The sequence below is a fragment of the Cyprinodon tularosa genome, unplaced genomic scaffold (assembly GCF_016077235.1).
Source record: "Cyprinodon tularosa strain WSP-4 unplaced genomic scaffold, ASM1607723v1 ctg65, whole genome shotgun sequence".
Lineage (NCBI taxonomy): Eukaryota > Metazoa > Chordata > Actinopteri > Cyprinodontiformes > Cyprinodontidae > Cyprinodon > Cyprinodon tularosa.
In genome coordinates, this window is record NW_024039396.1 from 1,114,952 (window position 1) to 1,133,722 (window position 18,771).

At 41.7% G+C, this 18,771-nt stretch overlaps 1 protein-coding gene across 3 annotated transcripts; it reads left to right on the forward strand.

Annotated features, from left to right (window-relative positions):
• Nucleotides 1-1,804: 1,804 nt before the first annotated feature.
• On the forward strand, nt 1,805-16,311 carry cnot4a (CCR4-NOT transcription complex, subunit 4a). Of its 3 annotated transcripts, none has more exons than XM_038308906.1 (13): nt 1,805-2,051; nt 5,421-5,646; nt 5,772-5,969; nt 6,427-6,513; nt 6,712-6,813; nt 7,013-7,138; nt 7,235-7,359; nt 7,446-7,652; nt 7,750-7,810; nt 7,909-8,164; nt 10,989-11,489; nt 11,736-11,969; nt 14,341-16,311. In XM_038308906.1, the coding sequence occupies exons 2-13, from the start codon at nt 5,473-5,475 to the stop codon at nt 14,667-14,669; spliced, it is 2,400 nt and encodes a 799-aa protein (XP_038164834.1). In that variant the 5' UTR covers nt 1,805-2,051; nt 5,421-5,472; the 3' UTR covers nt 14,670-16,311. The 3 variants fall into 3 exon arrangements, with proteins under 3 accessions (XP_038164834.1, XP_038164836.1, XP_038164835.1); XM_038308908.1 differs by having other exon boundaries at nt 7,753-7,810; XM_038308907.1 differs by having other exon boundaries at nt 5,472-5,646.
• Nucleotides 16,312-18,771: the final 2,460 nt, after the last annotated feature.

The following is an 18,771-nucleotide window of genomic DNA, read 5'->3' on the forward strand; positions in this document are numbered from 1 at the left end:
GAGTGACAGTGGAGAGGAAACCTCCCTTCAAACAGAAAGGAACCTCACTCTGATCCAGGCTCTGTGTGAGCTGCCTTCTGCATATGGGTTCAAAGAGATAGGAGCAGACACACAAAAAGAAGCAGATGCACAAAAGTTTACTCCTCCATGGGTGGCCTTGTCTGGGAAAGACACAGCCAGGCAGATGAGCTTGAATCCAATTCTCTTGTCAGAGGATGAAAGAGAGTTCATACAGTTTATCACAGTAAAAGACACAGTACTACACTGGAAACAGGCCAACCTCCAACTTCTATAAACAGAGATATCGATGGCAGCAGCACAGCTGATAATTCAATCCAGGATTTAATCACAGCAAAATGGGAACAGACCAGATGAAGCTACTATGGTGAGGAAAGAAGAATGCATAAATAATGAACTAACAAATACTGCAGAATGGGAGAATAGAGATAGAATGAAGCAGACTGAGGAAAAGTGGTCCTTATATGATCCAGCAGCCTTAACATGTAGCATCACAATTATAGAAAATAACAAGGATGAGGTATAAGAAATTTCACTAGTAACCCTGCAGATTGAGTGCTGTATCAAGGCACCTCAGTGGGAAGTCTGTGGGAAGGAAAACGTGTGGCAGAAAACGCTGCACAATGAGAAGAGGTGACCGGAACCTGAGGAAGACTGTGGAGAAGGGCTGATTCCAGACCTTGGGGGACCTGCGGAAGAAGTGGACTGATTCTGGAGTAGAAACATCCAGAGCCACCGTGCACAGGCGTGTGCAGGAAATGGGCTACAGGTCCCGCAATCCTCAGGTCAAGCCACTTTTAAACCAGAAACTGCGGCAGAGGCGCCTGAGCTGGCATTTAGAGAAGCAGCACTGGACTGTTGCTCAGTTTTGCATGTCATTTGGAAATCAAGGTGCCAGAGTCTGGAGGAAGACTGGGGAGAAGGAAATGCCGAAATGCCAGTAGTCCAGTGTCAAGTCCCCACAGTCAGTGATGGTCTGGGGCGCCATGTCAGCTGCTGGTTTTGGTCCACTGTGTTATATCAAGGGCAGGGTCAATGCAGCTAGCTATCAGGAGATTTTTGAGCACGTCATGCTTTCATCTGCTGAAAAGCTTTATGGAGGTGAAGATTTCATTTTTCAGCACGACCTGGCACCTGCTCACAGTGCCAAAACCACTGGTAAATGGTTCACTGACCATGGTATCACTGCTCAATTGGCCTGCCAACTCTCCAGACCTGAACCCCATAGAGAATCTGTGGGATATTGTGAAGAGAAAGTTGAGAGATGCAAGACCCAACACTGTGGATGAGCTAAAGGCCGCTATTGAAGCATCCTGGGCCTCCATAACACCTCAGCAGTGCCACAGGCTGATTGCCTCCATGTCAAAGCGCATTGAAGCAGTAATTTCTGCAAAAGGATTCCTGATCAAGTATTGAGTGCATAACTGTACATAATTATTTGAAGGTTGACCTTTTTTTGTACTAAAAAAACTTTTCTTTTATTGGTCGGATGAAATATCCTAATTTTGTGAGATAGGAATTCTGGGTTTTCATGAGCTGTATGCCCAAATTATCTGTATTAAGACAATAAATGAATCTAAAATATATGAATGTTCGAGTTGTATCATTACATTATGGAAAATAATGAACTTTATCACAATATGCTAATATTTTGAGAAGGACCTGTATTGCTGTACATTACACATAATTTTACCGGTTTGGCTGTCAGGGCGTGTAAAATATAAAAACTCAATTTCCCACAATGCTCTATCACTCTGCGCAGACTCACTGGAGCGGAATACTTGCCCCGCTCCCCCCTCCCTACTATATTGCTAGCTAAGATGGTGGTTTGAGCGTAATTTGTCTTAGCAATACCAAGAAAAGAAAGGGCAAAACATCTTTACAACCTCCCGATTTGAACAGAAACTCGCGATTACTGTTATCGTAAGTGACCATATTTAGAAAATTTGCCATTTCAGGTACATTGGCTTGCAGCCCCCGCCCAGTTTGGTGTGACTCCTTTGGAGTGGATTCCTAAGCTAAATACGGACAGGGTAAGTAACGCTAACGTTAGCCAAGTTGGGTTTCATCCTACATCTAGCGAATAAAATTTAGGCGGTTCCGTTTCAAGCCTAAAAACTGATTGGAGGTTTTTCCTAAAACCACTGATTTACTGTCCAGGCATTATGTGTGCCCTCAAACCAATGTCAATTGTTTATAAGGCCAAAAGTTCAGTGTTAGCTGCTATAGGCCGCGTCGTACGTTTCTGGGGATAGTGTTAGCGTGCAGGCTAATCGCTTAGCATTACCCAAGCTGTCACTTTCTGCGCTCTGTAACGGCATGTCATGTTGTCATTGTTAACAAAAAGTCAAATTTGGGTTGATATAGATTCAATTGTGTTTTGTTTTTGTGAATAGCGTTTCAGTAGATTTGGATATCTGCCAAAATGCAGACCGGCTTCTCTTACTAATGTAGCTAATGTTAGCTTAGCTCAGCTTTATTCAAATAACATCTGTCATAACGTCAGTTCCAAAAGACAGACCTGGTCTCTGACAGAGCCATTAAGGTTTCCTATCAGGGATTTAATCGATGTATTCTGGTTTTATAAAAGAGATGGTGATGTGGAGATACACTTGTTTGTGTGTTTATTTGCGGACCGCTGCCAAGCATCTGAAATGTTTGCGTTTCGTCTAAATTAACTTCCTCTCGTTTAGCTATTGTCGGTTGGGGTTGGTCAGAGAGTGCGGATACTGGCAGCGGTGTTGTCACGATGAATCCCGAGTTTGGTTTATCTGAAGAGAGCTGTCTTTTGTCTCTTTTTTTCTTTTGCTTCATAGATATCCCATCTTTGTTATAATGTTTCCTTTTAACTCATATTATGACGTGTCAGACGATGTCGACCTACGAGATGTTAGTACAACATCCGCATTAACACTTGGATGCTTCATTTCTGTTTCTAGCCCGACTCTGTTGGTGTTTAGCAGTAACTTAAACTCTCAAGAAAACTTGGAGTCCTTCAGCAAATCTTAACCTCACCAACTGGACTATGTCTGATATATTTACCTATGCTGTGAAGTTTGCTTTCAGGTTGCTTTGGTTGTCAAATTAAATTTCAGGTTATTTAATATTCTCCCTGAAAGGGATTGTATTTATTTGAACAGGGCCTATTAAAATTGTTACATAACCTCTTTGTTGCATTATTTTTGCACCTTGTCGGACAAGGCATGAGCCAGTTTGAGATATTTCCCGTTCAACCTTGAGTAAAAATACCGCTCTATCTTTGGTATGTACAGAAAAAAATGATCCATCTACTTTTATACAAGGCAGGGAAGGAACAGCCCCAGCTAAAATGATAGGTGTAATTAAACAGTAATTGTTAGCTATAAAAAGTTGTAGTATTTATTTTATTGTTTTTTGACTCATAGGTTTAAGCAGAAATATTTAATGCACATATTTCAAATTTTGAAGTGCATGTAATATTCTTATTGTACAGTTTTGCTTTTTAAAGCCTCAAGCTGATGGAGTTAGTAGAGTCTAGCTTTCTTCATCGGTACTTAGCTGCAGATTGCTGGTCAACAGATATGCTTGTTGCTTGGCTGGTGACCCTCACTGTCCATTATTTTCACCACCAAAAATGTTTCTAAACAGCTACATTTTCCTCTGTTCCAAGAGGGATAAGTGAAGGAATCTTTTTTCAGCCAGCTCACAGGCAGTGCATAGCAACATGTAGGATAAGAGTACTATGCTTCTCTATGATTCAAACTCTTGTCACTTTATGTGCCATCTGGTTAATGACTTGAATCTATAAATCTGAAAGAAAGCGTTAGTGGTTTAAAAATAGTTACTCTAAACAGAACCACATTAGTATTGTTTTTGTAAGTGCTGATGCAAACTTGGATGACACAGGCAGTCATGTCATATTCTCATGTGCTTCTTTGCTGTGGTTTTTGTGACAACAGCTGTTTATACCAAGGCACTTTCAGTAATCAACAGGCTGCTGCTGGACGAGCTTCTGTTGACATTAGTGCCGTAGTTGAAAACGATAACACAGTTAGATATCTGATGATTTTTATGCCAAACAACAAATGGCCAGCACAGTTTTAAGTGTATAGCAAGTTCTGTGGTCAAATAAGTCAATAATGTTCTTAGCTACATCTTAGTGAACTGGAATAGTTGCTTTGATAAGTGTAAAAGAATTTGAAAAAAAATATTTTTTTCTCAGATGTTGTAAATACAAAGTGAAATCTTGAATAATGTTTTGAAAACCCAAATGTGTTGTCATATTTTTAATTTTAGTCTTCTGGTGTGGACCTTTAAAATGCATCTTAAAACATGAACAGTAGTTTTACAAACAACCCTCAATACTGCGCTACTTGCTTGTCTCTTATCTTCCAGAGGTTTAAATTGGATTAAAAATCAGACAACATGGAGATCTAAGTGTTTAGCAAATTCCTAAATCCCTTTTCTGAAGATCAAAAGAGGAATATAAACTCTTAATATCAAAGCCATTCAGGTCCGTTTTAGTTCAGTGATGAACACACCTGGACTTTGTGTTCTTTCTGATTTAGAAATACGAAAGAACAGAGTAGATCCTCAAAAAACATGGTTTCAAGGTTTTGAATTATTTTGTCATTTCACTCCCTTTTGCAAATGACCCCTTCGTTTGAAATTTTGCAGACAGGTTGCTTTTTTTGTTGTCAATTTCTGCTTGAGTTGTGTCTTTGTGAACAGATTTATGTTTGACTTTTGTTTCTTAGTAGATTCCCCTTTTTTTTTTCTCCAAGACGGCTATACATCGACTGTTGTCTCCTGCTTCAGAGCTTTACAAGTTTGATAGATGTTGGACTCTTTTATTCAGATTACATGTTATTTTCATGTTATTCAAGTTAGTGCTTTATATGTTAGAAAGTAAACATAGTTTAAAAGTTCAAATCAGTTGTTTTATTTCCCCAAAAATAGTTTTTTTTTCGAAAAGAGTGTCCCTTGAAGGTACAGAATTTATCTTTGATCTTGTCTTTTCATGTACAGAAAGGAGTTTTGTGAAATTGTTGACCAGTCTAATGACATCTTCACATCTCTTACAGCTAAAAAGATAAAGCTTTAGTATGCTACTGGTTTCTAAGAGGCAGTATATTAGTTAGATTAGATGGGTTAGTTGGATTAGAACTATTAGAACACAATTTTTCTAATGCACCATAGAAGTAACTTGTAAAGGAAACATGGCACTAAATCTTTTTTTGTTATTAGTATTTTATTTCTTTACATTAATTTACAAAGGGTACCATAATACTAAATCTAAACATATTCTACTTATATATAAAGTTAAAGTTTGCAAGTTTTTGCATAGTTTATAGATCTTTGCAGATGGAGTTTTTGTGTTTACTTTTTTGCTTGTTTTTTTTTTCCTTTTTTCCTTCACATAGCCCCGTGCTCTGTGACCAGCTTCAGTAAAACTCAACCTTGCTGTGCAATAGGATGTCCCACAGCCCTGAAATGAAGGACGACCCCATGGAGTGCCCTCTGTGCATGGAGCCCCTGGAGATTGATGACGTCAATTTCTTCCCCTGCACTTGTGGCTACCAGATCTGCCGTTTCTGTTGGCACCGCATCCGCACAGACGAGAACGGCCTCTGCCCTGCCTGCAGAAAGGTGCAGAAGAGATTTATCGAGATGAGAGAGAATTCATCTGCAGGGGATGATTGTGTTGTGCTCAGATGCTGTAAGTTCATCCCGTTTACACTTTCAAACACTAAATCCTATTTGTTTTCATGTAGCCATACCCAGAGGACCCCGCTGTGTACAAGCCTCTGTCACAGGAGGAAATCCAAAGGATAAAGAATGAAAAGAAGCAGAAACAGAACGAGAAAAAGCAAAAGGTGACAGAAAACCGCAAACATCTGGCGAGCGTCCGAGTGGTCCAGAGGAACCTTGTGTTTGTGGTGGGGCTGTCGCAGCGGCTCGCTGATCCTGAAGTGAGTACAACATGATATACTTTCTCAGTCAATATAACACGCCCTAAAACTAGACTGAAAATTGTAGCCTTATGGACTATTGCAAAGAAGACATTCAACTTAATAATCCAAACATGCAGTTTTTTACATTTTTGAATGCTGAGAAAAACTCGGTGTCCTTCTTAAAAATGCAGCATTTTGAAATTTCTTGGCAAATACCTATTTTCCTGCTATTCAGATTCCTTTTTTTCCTGAAGGACCATAACTTCTGATTATTCTGGTGGGAATGTTAAGATTTAACGAATAAAGGAAAAATATCATATATTTGGTTTAGAGAGAAATGTCAGATTTTGAAGCTCAAACTGGTGGTTTGACTGGTACATCTCTACTACCCCTGGGAATGAAACCTAGATAAGATTGTACATGATTACTGTCTATAATAGAACACATCTCACATTTTCTCTTATTTTCCTTACAGGTCCTAAAACGACCAGAGTATTTTGGGAGATTTGGGAAAATTCATAAAGTAGTCATCAACAACAGCACATCATACGCAGGTTCACAGGTCAGTGGATCTTTCTAAGGAATAAATTTTGTTTGAATTAAAGCTTCAATGTTTATTAATGTATTTATGATGTATTGGAAACAAACTGCATTTTTTATAAGAAGTTGGTCATGGAGTGTTCAATGGTAAGAATAGGAAATGCATTAATTAGAAAACTTTCCATTTGATTTATCTGTTTACTTTGTGTTTGACATGCAGGGGCCCAGTGCCAGCGCTTATGTCACTTACATCCGTTCTGAAGATGCTTTAAGAGCAATACAGTGTGTGAACAACGTGGTCGTCGATGGCAGAACACTTAAGGTAAACCGGTCAGCCTTTTTCTTGTATTTACTCTGGCTTTCAATGCTATGTTTGTGTGGTGAATGTAATCTTTTTTTATGGAATATGTCTTGTTTGTTTTATTTTTATGTTGCTCTTGGAAAATACAAAAAGATCCCACCGCTGTGTTGATTTTTGGGTTGCATATAGTAAAGCCCCTGTTTCTGTCTTCAACCTACAGGCTTCTTTAGGCACAACAAAGTACTGCAGTTACTTCCTCAAAAGTATGCAATGTCCCAAACCTGATTGTATGTATCTACATGAGTTGGGGGATGAAGCGGCTAGCTTTACTAAGGAGGAGATGCAGGTAATTTTATATTTTCTCTCGGAAAATATGCTAAGTTATTTAGATTTTTGCCTTCAGCGGATCAATAATGTATTTAATTCTGAATTTTTTTCCAAGGCGGGGAAACATCAAGAATATGAGCAGAAACTCCTCCAAGACCTCTACAAATTAAATCCTGGCTTTCTACAACCTCCAGCTTGTGCAACAGAAAAATCTAATAGTAAACCCAATTCCACACAGAGGTTTGTCTTTTTTTTCTTTCTGTCTTTTCTGCTGCTCGGTCCCAGCGTAGTGCTTAATGATTTGATATTCTCCTGCTTTATAACAGAACTAACAGTAGCAATGGTAAAGACGGCTGGCCAACGCTGTCAGGGCACAACAAACTGGCAAACGGACTTTCAGAAGACCGCAAGTCCCCTCCGCTTTTAGACTATCCAGACCAAGAAGCTAGTAATTCAGATGGGCTAGAATCAGAGCTGGGTCCTGGTCAGCGTCCTACCTTATCCCCCTTCTCCTCTAACTGTGAAAGTAATAGGTAATGTAGACATCTCCAGCTACTGCAAATCTACTCTGCAGTCAGTGATATGTTTTTTGTTTTTTGTTTTTCTGATCTATTTATATTTTTTCTTCAGCAGCCCTAATGACAAACCTCCAGAATCAGTTGGTTTGGTGAATGGAGAAACTTTACAACAGGTGAAACAAGAAGTCTTCCTTCTCTGATCCAGAATGAAGCAAACCCAGTTAGATCTTCAGTAATCCAACACATGACTCTGCTTTCTGTCTTTCTGCAGATGCCTACAAGTGACTCCCCCTCCCCCCCCCCAGGCCTGACAAAGCCCATCCTGGTGGTGCCCATCAGCATGTCGGACCACCTGGCCCGTTCGCCCTTTGAGGGCGCTGCAGCAGAATCACAGTCGCTCTTTTCAGACAACAGTAACTTTAGACATCCAAACCCCCTCCCCGCCGGCCTGCCCCCCTTCCCCAGCTCCCCCCGTGGCAGTTCTGACTGGCCCATGACACCAGAACCACAGATACTCTTCACATCAGGTATTCAACACCAGTTTTCTTGTTTGTAAATCAAGATATTGTGTTCATGTATCATTAAATTGGGATTGGGTTAAACATTTATCTGAAAAACAGGTTTTAACTATGCAGTACTGCAAAACTTTAATGGCCTTAAATGCTTTTTAAAAATTGTCAGGTTAAATCCACAAAATTCAGTATTGGTACGCCATGGAATGGATCAACACAAACAGAACTCGCTTCATTTCATAATACACTATATTGCCAAAAGTATTTGCTCACCTGCCTTGACTCACATATGAGCTTAAGTGACATCCCGTTCCTAATCCATAGGGTTCAATATGACGTCGGTCCACCCTTTGCAGCTAGAACAGCTTCAACTCTTCTGGGACGGCTGTCCACAAGGTTTAGGAGTGTGTTTATGGGAATTTTTGACCATTCTTCCAGAAGCGCATTTGTGAGGTCGCACACTGATGTTGGACGAGAAGGCCTGGCTCTCAGTCTCCGCTCTAATTCATCCCAAAGGTGTTCTATCGGGTTGAGGTCAGGACTCTGTGCAGGCCAGTCAAGTTCATCCACACCAGACTCTGTCATCCATGTCTTTATGGACCTTGCTTTGTGCACTGGTGCACAGTCATGTTGGAAGAGGAAGGGGCCAGCTCCAAACTGTTCCCACAAAGTTGGGAGCATGGAATTGTCCAAAATGTCTTGGTATGCTGAAGCATTCAGAGTTCCTTTCACTGGAACTAAGGGGCCAAGCCCAGCTCCTGAAAAACAACCCCACACCATAATCCCCCCTCCACCAAACTTTACACTTGGCACAATGCAGTCAGACAAGTACCGTTCTCCTGGCAACCGCCAAACCCAGACCCGTCCATCAGATTGCCAGATGGAGAAGCGCGATTCGTCACTCCAGAGAACGCGTCTCCACTGCTCTAGAGTCCAGTGGCGGCGTGCTTTACACCACCGCATCCGACGCTTTGCATTGCACTTGGTGATGTATGGCTTGGATGCAGCTGCTCGACCATGGAAACCCATTCCATGAAGCTCTCTGCGCACTGTTCTTGAGCTAATCTGAAGGCCACATGAAGTTTGGAGGTCTGTAGTGATTGACTCTGCAGAAAGTTGGCGACCTCTTCGCACTATGCGCGTCAGCATCCGCTGACCCCGCTCCGTCAGTTTACGTGGCCTACCACTTCGTGGCTGAGTTGCTGTCGTTCCCAAACACTTCCATTTTCTTATAATACAGCTGACAGTTGACTGTGGAATATTTAGGAGCGAGGAAATTTCACGACTGGATTTGTTGCACAGGTGGCATCCTATCACAGTTCCACGCTGGAATTCACTGAGCTCCTGAGAGCGACCCATTCTTTCACAAATGTTTGTAAAAACAGTCTGCATGCCTAGGTGCTTGAATTTATACACCTGTGGCCATGGAAGTGATTGGAACACCTGATTCCAATAATTTGGATGGGTGAGCAAATACTTTTGGCAATATAGTGTATATGCCATAATAGTAAATTGACATGCAGGTGTAAGCATGGTTTGAGAAGCTGTCCGAAGGTTAATGGTTGAAGAGATCCACAGCTCAGGTTAGAACCTCTGATAATTGGTCGTCCAGTCAGCAAAAGGAAAGCCCTAAAAGGTCAGTTTGCCTTAAGCGGTGTTTAGGAAAAAACACAGATTTAAGAAAATAATATGACCACCATAAAGCTCTGCTGGCAACCAATAAAATGCACCAAGTGAATAAGGAATTCATATCGTCATCGAGACCAGGCAATCCCAATTCTGAGATTTTTTCTTTATAAGCTAAAAGGCCAGTTGTCTACATATATTCAATGCAGAATTGGTGCTACTGAACCAGATGTTAAAGTTGATGCCCACTGTCATGTATCTGAAGTTCAGGTATTTTTCGTAGAAGACTGAGCAGTTTGGTCTGAACAGAAATGTACGCATCACACATTACCTTAAAAACTTTTATTTCCTCCTTAGTTGCAGTCATGCTATAGTTTAATCTGTTAGCAGAAAATATCCCACTGTTATCTGAGTCATGGCAAACAGAAACAGGATCTAATTGGAAGGCAACCGGACTTTGGCTCAATGTTTTGAAGACATTTCATAATTATAAAGTAACTGAACTTTATTGATCTCACATTGGAGAAATTTACCTCTGCATTTGACCCATCCCCTTGGGGAGTAGTGGGCTGCCATTGTGCAGCACCTGGTGGGTAGCGTGGGGTTAAGGCAAAGGGCCTTAATCCCTGAGTGGCACTCTGTGGGAGTCAAAGTCAGAACCTCAAGATCCCAAGCCCTATACCCTAACCACTTGGCTGCCACTTTTGTTGGCTCGCACTAAAGCAATGTCTGGTTTGAGCGCTGATGTATTTATGCAGCATGGACATCCATCCTCCTTCACACATTCAGTCAGATTGTTGGAGCCTTTTGTTGTGCATGGGCTATCCGATTGGTCTATTGAATCATAATGAGAGTGGTTATGTAATCTCTTTGGGGTCTCTTCCATGACTGAATTGTAAATACTTGGAAGCTTAAGCCTCAATCTCCCCTTCATCTTAAGGCTGTTTGTGGTATCACACAGATAAATCAGTTTGTGGATCTAACCTGTCAAAATATGGAAAATGTTAAACTTTTTATTCACTTTGCAAAAACACAGTATTGTCTTGTAGCAGCTATATTGTGCATCTTTGTCCTCCTAACACAGTGACTGTGGAACTGTCATAGAAGATGCAGTAAATAAACAAAGAAATACTTGTTAAGATCTAAATATAATTTGTTGATTAAATTGCTTATACCATCTAATCCAACTAACTAGCCTCTTCTCTTTTCAAAGACACAATACCAGTGTCGTCCTCAACAGACTGGCAAGCGGCCTTTGGTTTCGGTTCGTCCAGCAAACAGCAGGATGACGATCTCGGTTTCGATCCGTTTGATGTGACCCGCAAGGCTTTAGCTGACCTAATAGAGAAGGAGTTATCAGTTCAGGATCAGAGCCCCACGTCCCCCGGGCCGCTCCCACAGGGCAGCGCCGGCCACAGTTCAGGCCTGCCGTCATCCAATTCCAGTACATCCCACCACTTCCCCAGCGGCCTGCCGCGCGTCCACCAGTTCCATCACAGAGCCATCTACAGCTCCTTCAGTTTCCCCGGTGGTCACAACAGCCAGGCCGGTCAGCAGCAGCCTCCAGCCGCCAGACACCCATGGATGGGCATCCCCACACGAAATACCCTCGCACACTTGAACCACTCAGCCAGTGCTGCCTCACACAGTAACATCTTGGACCTGAATCTGCCCCCTCAGCACAACACGGGCCTGGGAGGGATCCCCATCTCAGGTACCACACAGCTAGGTCACTGCTGATGTGTTCCATTAAAGTAGAGCATGCTAAAACAAGATTAGGTGAGATGCATTATGAAGACATTTAATATAACAACAAGCAAGCATGTCTGACTAACATTAAGCTGGATGTTTTGATGAGAGTATATTGATTTTTCTTAGTGGACAAAAAATGAAAGCAGTGTCAGTTCTGGGTTGATCAGTGAGGAACTGATCCGTATGCATCTCTGTCCCCCTCCTGCAGAAAACAGCAGCTCTATAGATGGCTTAAATGTGAAAGAGTGGCAGGATGGACTGAGAGCTCTTCTGCCCAACATCAATATCAACTTCGGTGGCCTCCCAAACTCCTCCTCCTCTTCATCTTCCTCGTCCTCCAACAGTGTTAACCACATCGGTGGGCCAGCAGGGCCAGCGGGCATTTCACACAGCCTGAGCTGGGACGGCACAGCCAGTTGGATGGATCCTGCTATTATCACAGGTAAAAATACCTGCTGGAATCTTCTTCAGTTATCTTTGGAAACAAAATATGGTTTTCTTTCTTTTACTCTTTGGCTGAATCTAGACATCTATCTTCTGTATAAAAAAAAGAAAGAAAAATAACTTTTTCTCTCACTTTCTGGCTTTGAATTAAACTGCATTGTTTATTTTAAGGTTTGGATTTCCTAACATTTAGTTCAGAAAATACCATAATGATGAGGGAGAGAAAAATATTTGAAGGTAATAGTTGATATACTCTTATGCATTTAATCAATGTGGCAAATACCAAATGATTTTTAGTAAGCGCAATACTATCTGGTGTGACAAGATGACTCGCTGTTTAAAAATGCTCTTTTGGTGTTGGAACATTTTCAGAAAAACTGATTGGAAGTCTGGTTGGCTCCCATTTAAGCCTGATTTGTGATGCTTAGAGACTGACACGGGAGTGGATTTTCACTCCTGTCCCGTCCCACTCCCACAGAAAAAAATTGTGTCCCGTCCCGATCCCGGGCCAGAGTAGAAATCTAAATCCTGTCCCATCCCGCTCCCATTCTTGTTTTTTTTTTTTTTTTTGAGCGCGGGTAAAAAACTCGGAGCGGAAGCACTGTTGGTTTTTGGGTTGTGTAGTTTTTTTGACTCTCATTATAGTGTAGGCTTCAAGGAAAAAAACTACAAAATGGCGGCGCCAGTACTGGATTCTTTTTCTTTCTTTCTTTTATTTTTTGGCATCGATCCTAGTTTTTTTTAGTTATTATTGGTTTGCTCCCGCTCCCGTCTGCTCCCGTTAATGTTTAATCCTGTACCGCACCAACACATGATCGTTACCAATACTGACTCCAAAACCCACGGGAATCCCACGGGAATCCCGTGACCCATGGGATTCCCGAAAAAATGTCAGTCTCTAATGCTAACATGGCAAAGCTGTTGACATACCTTTAACGAAAGTTATTTTAGGCTGTAACTTTAATTTTAGATGCTCTGCTGCAACTTTACCTTTAAAAAAAAAAACACGTTTTCATTACAAGCTACTGCTGATGGAAGGAGCTGCCATCCATCCATCCATTAATCCATTCTCCTCTTCCGCTTATCTGGGGTTGGGCCGCAGGGGTTGCAGCTTCAGTAGGTAGGCCCAGACGTCCCTCTCCCCAGGCATTTGGGCCAGCTCCTCCGGGGGAATCCTAAGGCGTTCCCAGGCCAGCCCAGAAACATAGTCCCTGCAGGGTGTCCTGGGTCTCCTCCAAGCTGCCTTATTGGATCTAAAGTTGGCCTTTAAAAAGGATTAGACTTCCTGAGTGAGAAATCTGACTTTGGAGGACCTTTCCAGATTCTTCCGACTCAAAGTTAGATGTTCTGAGTTGTGGCTACAGCAGTTAATATGTTCTGTGTCAGTTTAGCTGCATATAGTGAAGCAAAATATCAAAAAGGCAGCTAAAGCTTAGGGGCAAAATGATCGTTCATAAAGGCAATAACCTAAAGCATCAAAATAACAGATCTCAGTCCCCTAGGTAATTAGTGAAGTAGCTGAAAAGATTGATCAATTTCACCAGTATAGTCTGAGGGAATTGGCTGAAGTTCCAGCAAACTGAGGAGAAGGTTGTTGTTGAAAGCACCAAATATTCCACCCTGAAAGTACCAAAACAGAATTTAAACATATGGTTAATTGTTCTGTCATCTACCGAACAGCGATCAAATCGAATTCTAAAAGAATAAAAACAAGAATTGCTTCGTCTTATGTTTTAATGTCAGACTGTCTGATTTCTATCAAACTTTTTAAGTTATTTTTTCATGTAGTTTTTTTACAAACACAGAATTAATTACTCTTTTGTTTTTTGTTTTTTCTTTGATATTAGTTTCATTTTGTTTGTAACAATATGTTTACAATATGAGATGAGAGCTCAGGAATAATTTAAGGAAAATTAGAAATCCCCATTTATTTATTTATCCAGAACTGAAACTTTAAGAAAAACTGTTCTGTCAAACAGTTCTTAAAAATCTGTAACGAAGGTGTAAAACGATTAGTTCAAATCTATTTATATCATATGCTTTACTTTTAATGCGCATCTCAGTCTCAGGTGTACAAATCACTCCTTTCCCAAAAAGAACAAGTGTGAAAATCTCTTGTTCTGTGTGATAATACCCTTTCCTCCTTCATCCTTTAAGCATTTTAGATTTTTCACTCAGATATGTTTAAATGTAAGCCTGGTGCCTTAAAGTTTTGTTGCACTAATTGCCCGTTTGTTGGGTTGACTCTTACACCCATCAACACAAATTCATGAGTCCTGCCTGACTAGCAGCGGCCGGAGTTTCTGTTATGGTCTAAAGTTTGAAGCATTGCTGTCGCTCGTCTCACTTGCCGTCTGTTTCCACCTCAGGCATCCCATCCTCGGCAGGCAACGGTTTAGATTGTCTCCAAGACGACAACCCGCCACACTGGCTCAAGTCCCTGCAGGCGCTAACAGAGATGGACGGTCCTGCCAGCTCAGCGGTGCCCACCCCCCAGCCCCTCCACAGCGGCCTCCTCGACGGCCACCTCCCCCTCCATCACAGAGCTCCCAGCGGCTGGGCTCCCTACCTGCCCCCTCCCACAGGCAACCCCACCTCTCAGTTCCACTCCCCCCCACCAGGCTTCCAGACCGCCTTCAGACCCCCAGGACAGCCCGCCACAGAGCTACTACAGAGCGCCGCTGTAGATCGCCACTGAATACAGACTGGAGCTGACAACCCATCCCAACCCCCACCCCCACTTTATACCCACTCATCCTGTAACCCCACCCCCCCACCCGCTTCCTTTACCCTATTGCAATACACACCAATCTGCAGAGTATGAGAAATTAACAAAATAACAAACTTGCTTTCTTCTTTTTCTCTTCCTCTTTCCTTTGTCGACTCAGAAGGCATTTTTGTTTCTTTTTGTGGCACACAATCATCATCACATTTTTGTCTGCTGCAATCACCAGTCCACACACCTAGTTCTGGGCGTAACATGGGATTCATTGTGTAGCTTTATCGTCAACGGGAAGCACAATAATCAGTTTAGCATTAAGTGCCCAGTGGTGACACAAGCTAACTCCACAAATTGGTAAAGAAACAAATTAGCAGAAGTGAGGTCTACTTTTAAAAGAATAACATAATTAAGCATGATAACATTTGTGTTTTTTGGAACCTTAAAGTCATGATTAGTTTATGGAGGAATAAAGCAAGCTGTGAATCTACTCTGAAGCTTTGCCCCAAAGACGCTCATCCTCCCCTCTCTGAGCAGGGGACTGAAACGGTTAAACCTTACAGCCTTGTAGGGAATTGGTCAAGGTGAGAGAGAGATAGTAGGATTTGGCACCTAGCTTACACAAGAGTGGGTTTTTATAACTATTAAACACAACTAGGGGGTGAAAACAAAATGAGATTGGGTTGAAGAATGAATTTGGATCCTGCAGAAGTTTAGTGGACGGGCTATGCATGGGCTCCCTGTTGGGTACGGACACAAATGGCCCACCTCAGAGGCCACTTGGCTCATACTCTCTTCAGTAAGGGGCTCCCATGGGCCCCTCATCCTGCTGGAGGGAGAGCTTTGCTGAACCTCTGTATCAGAGGATAGAGCAGCGCCTTACCACAGGGAGCCAGGGCTGTGGGAAATCATGGCACACATCCTGAGCACTAGGGTTAGACTCTTACTCACAGTGCCACTGTGTGGTACCTACAATAGCTAGCCCTAACATGAACAGCCACCAGATAGATGGGGGCAGTGACCAGATGGAAGAGGACATGTCAAAAATACAAATGAGAGTAGTAAAGAGGTTAGCGGGTCCCATTGTTCAATCCACGAGGGCTTAAAACAAGGCCTTAAAATAGAAACAGGAGAGGATGGAGCTCGAGTGTTTGAAAAGGGAGTGTTACTGACTGCTGAGAGTTATGCAATACCTTATGCGACCTCAGCAGCTTGTGTGAAAGTGTGCATCGCAAAAACAAGGTGCTGCAAGAACGTACCAAGTACTTTAGTAATAAATCAAGGAGCCCTCAGCCTTTCGAAATGAGATCAACCTCTCCGACCGCCGCCTTTATTTCCACGTTTGAAGTCTTAATTCTGATTCGTGTTCGCTCTGTCTTTTCTCTCTCTTGTCCCCCCCCCCACCCTTCCCACCTCCCACCATCTCTCCCTTGCTGTTCCCTATTTAACAGTATTCACAAAGATGAACAAATTCATCCAGGAGAAATCAAAACAGTCATCTTTCAGTGGGTTTTAACATGATATTGCGAGGAGATAAAAAAAAAACAACTTTTGCGCGCTTAACGGAAATGAACTGTCCTCTGCAGGTCTGGAAAAAAAAACCTTAAATAAAACTGAAAACTCAGATTTTGTCATTCACTGCCTGATCTTCTGTTCTCTCCTCTGCTCAACAAATGTCTGCTGACTATTAACCTTTCAGCATCTTCACCATTTAGTAGTAACAACCAGGGGAGTTGAATCTAGTTTAGATCAGCCTTGTGTTTGCTTCAGCTCACCACTAGGAGGCAGGTTTTCTTCTCTCACAGTTAAGCCTCTGCAGCACTCGGAGCAAACAAGGTGACACTGCCTGATTTTGTTTCAGTTTTTTAAGGCACCATATTTCTCAGTCTTGTTTAGCTACTCTTTTAAATTCATATCAGAAGCATCTATAATAAGGTGACTTTTCAATGAGAGTTGGATTGTAGAAAAGAGGAAGATGTACTTTAGTTTGGTTTGCTGTTCTGCAAGGTCCCCTGGTGAATGCAGAATAAATCAGGAAGTGGAAATGTCTAACTTCACTCTAAAGCCAAAGATTTTATATGTTTGGATCTGAGTGGAGATATTTATACTGTTACAAGCAAATAGCTGGTTCCCTTATTTACCCTTTTATTTTCCCTGCAAACCAGCTTTCCTTTTGGAGAGCAATCCGTCACAATATTCTCTCTTTGCACAATGTGTCTAGACTTTTTTTGTAATGTTTTTTTGCAGTTTTTTTTTTTTTTCTTACATAAATTAGGGCTAAGATTGTGTTGATAGAATGGCTATTTTCTATCCGGTGTATAATTTATTTGTTTAATTTGCCATGTACCTTATAATCGTTATCCTGCTGACAAAAGAAGTGACGACCCAAGATCAGGTGTTCGGTCGCTAGGTTTTTATGTAAACACGACTTGGTATTTCAAAAAGTCTAGAATCAGCTTTATTCACCAATTATGTGCACACAAACAAGGAGTTTAACTTACAGGTGCTGGTCATAAAATTAGAATATCATGAAAAAGTAGATTGATTTCAGTAATTCCATTTAAAAAGTGAAACTTGTATATTATATTCATACATTACATACAAACTCATATATTTCAGATGTTTATTTTGTTTAATTTTGATGATTACAAATGACAACAAATGAAAATCTCAAATTCATCATATCAGAAAATTAGAATATTACTGAAGACCAATAAAAACAAAGGATTTATAGAAATGTTGGCCAACTGAAAAGTATGAACATGAAAAGTATGAGCATGTACAGCACTCAGTATTTAGTTGGGCCTCCTTTGGCCTGTATTACTGCAGCAATGCGGCGTGGCATGGAGTCGATCAGTCTGTGGCACTGCTCAGGTGTTATGATAGCCCAGGTTGCTCTAATAGTGGCTTTTAGCTCTTCTGAATTGTTGGGTCTGGTGTATTGCATCTTCTTCTTCACAATACCCCATAGATTTTCTATGGGGTTAAGGTCAGGAGAGTTTGCTGGCCAATTAAGAACAGGGATACCATGGTCCTTCAACCAGGTACTGGTAGCTTTGGCACTGTGTGCAGGTGCCAAGTCCTGTTGGAAAATGAAATCTGCATCTCCAAAAAGTTGGTCAGCTGCAGGAAGCATGAAGTGCTCTAAAACTTCCTGGTATGTGGCTGCGTTGACCCTGGACCTCAGAAAACACAATGGACCAACACCAGCAGATGACATGGCACCCCAAACCATCACTGACTGTGGAAACTTTACACTGGACTTCAAGCAACGTGGATGAAGTGCCTCTCTTCTTTTCCTCCAGACTCTGGGACCTTGATTTCCAAAGGAAATGCAAAATTTACTTTCATCAGAGAACATGACTTTGGACCACTCACCAGCAGTCCAGTCTTGTTTCTCTTTAGCCCAGGCAAGACGCTTCTGACGCTGTCTGTGGTTCAAGAGTGGCTTGACACAAGGAATGCGACAGCAGAAACCCATGTCTTTCATACGTCTGTGTGTGGTGGTTCTTGAAGCACTCACTCCAGCTGCAGTCCACTCTTTGTGAATCTCCCCCACATTTTTGAATGGGTTTTGTTTCACAATCCTCTCCAGGGTGCGGTTATCTCTCTTGCTTGTACACTTTTTTCGACCACATCTTTTCCTTCCCTTCGCCTCTCTATTAATGTGCTTGGACACTGAGCTCTGTGAACAGCCAGCCTCTTTAGCGATGACCTTTTGTGTCTTGCCCTCCTTGTGCAAGGTGTCGATGGTCGTCTTTTGGACAACTGTCAAGTCAGCAGTCTTCCCCATGATTGTGTAGCCTATAGAACTAGACTGAAAGACCATTTAAAGGCTTTTGCAGGTGGTTTGAGTTAATTAGCTGATTAGAGTGTGGCACCAGGGGCCATCAATTTTGAACCTTTTCACAATATTCTAATTTTCTGATATGATGAATTTGAGATTTTCATTTGTTGTCATTTGTAATCATCAAAATTAAACAAAATAAACATCTGAAATATATGAGTTTGTATGTAATGTATGAATATAATATACAAGTTTCACTTTTTAAATGGAATTATTGAAATCAATCTACTTTTT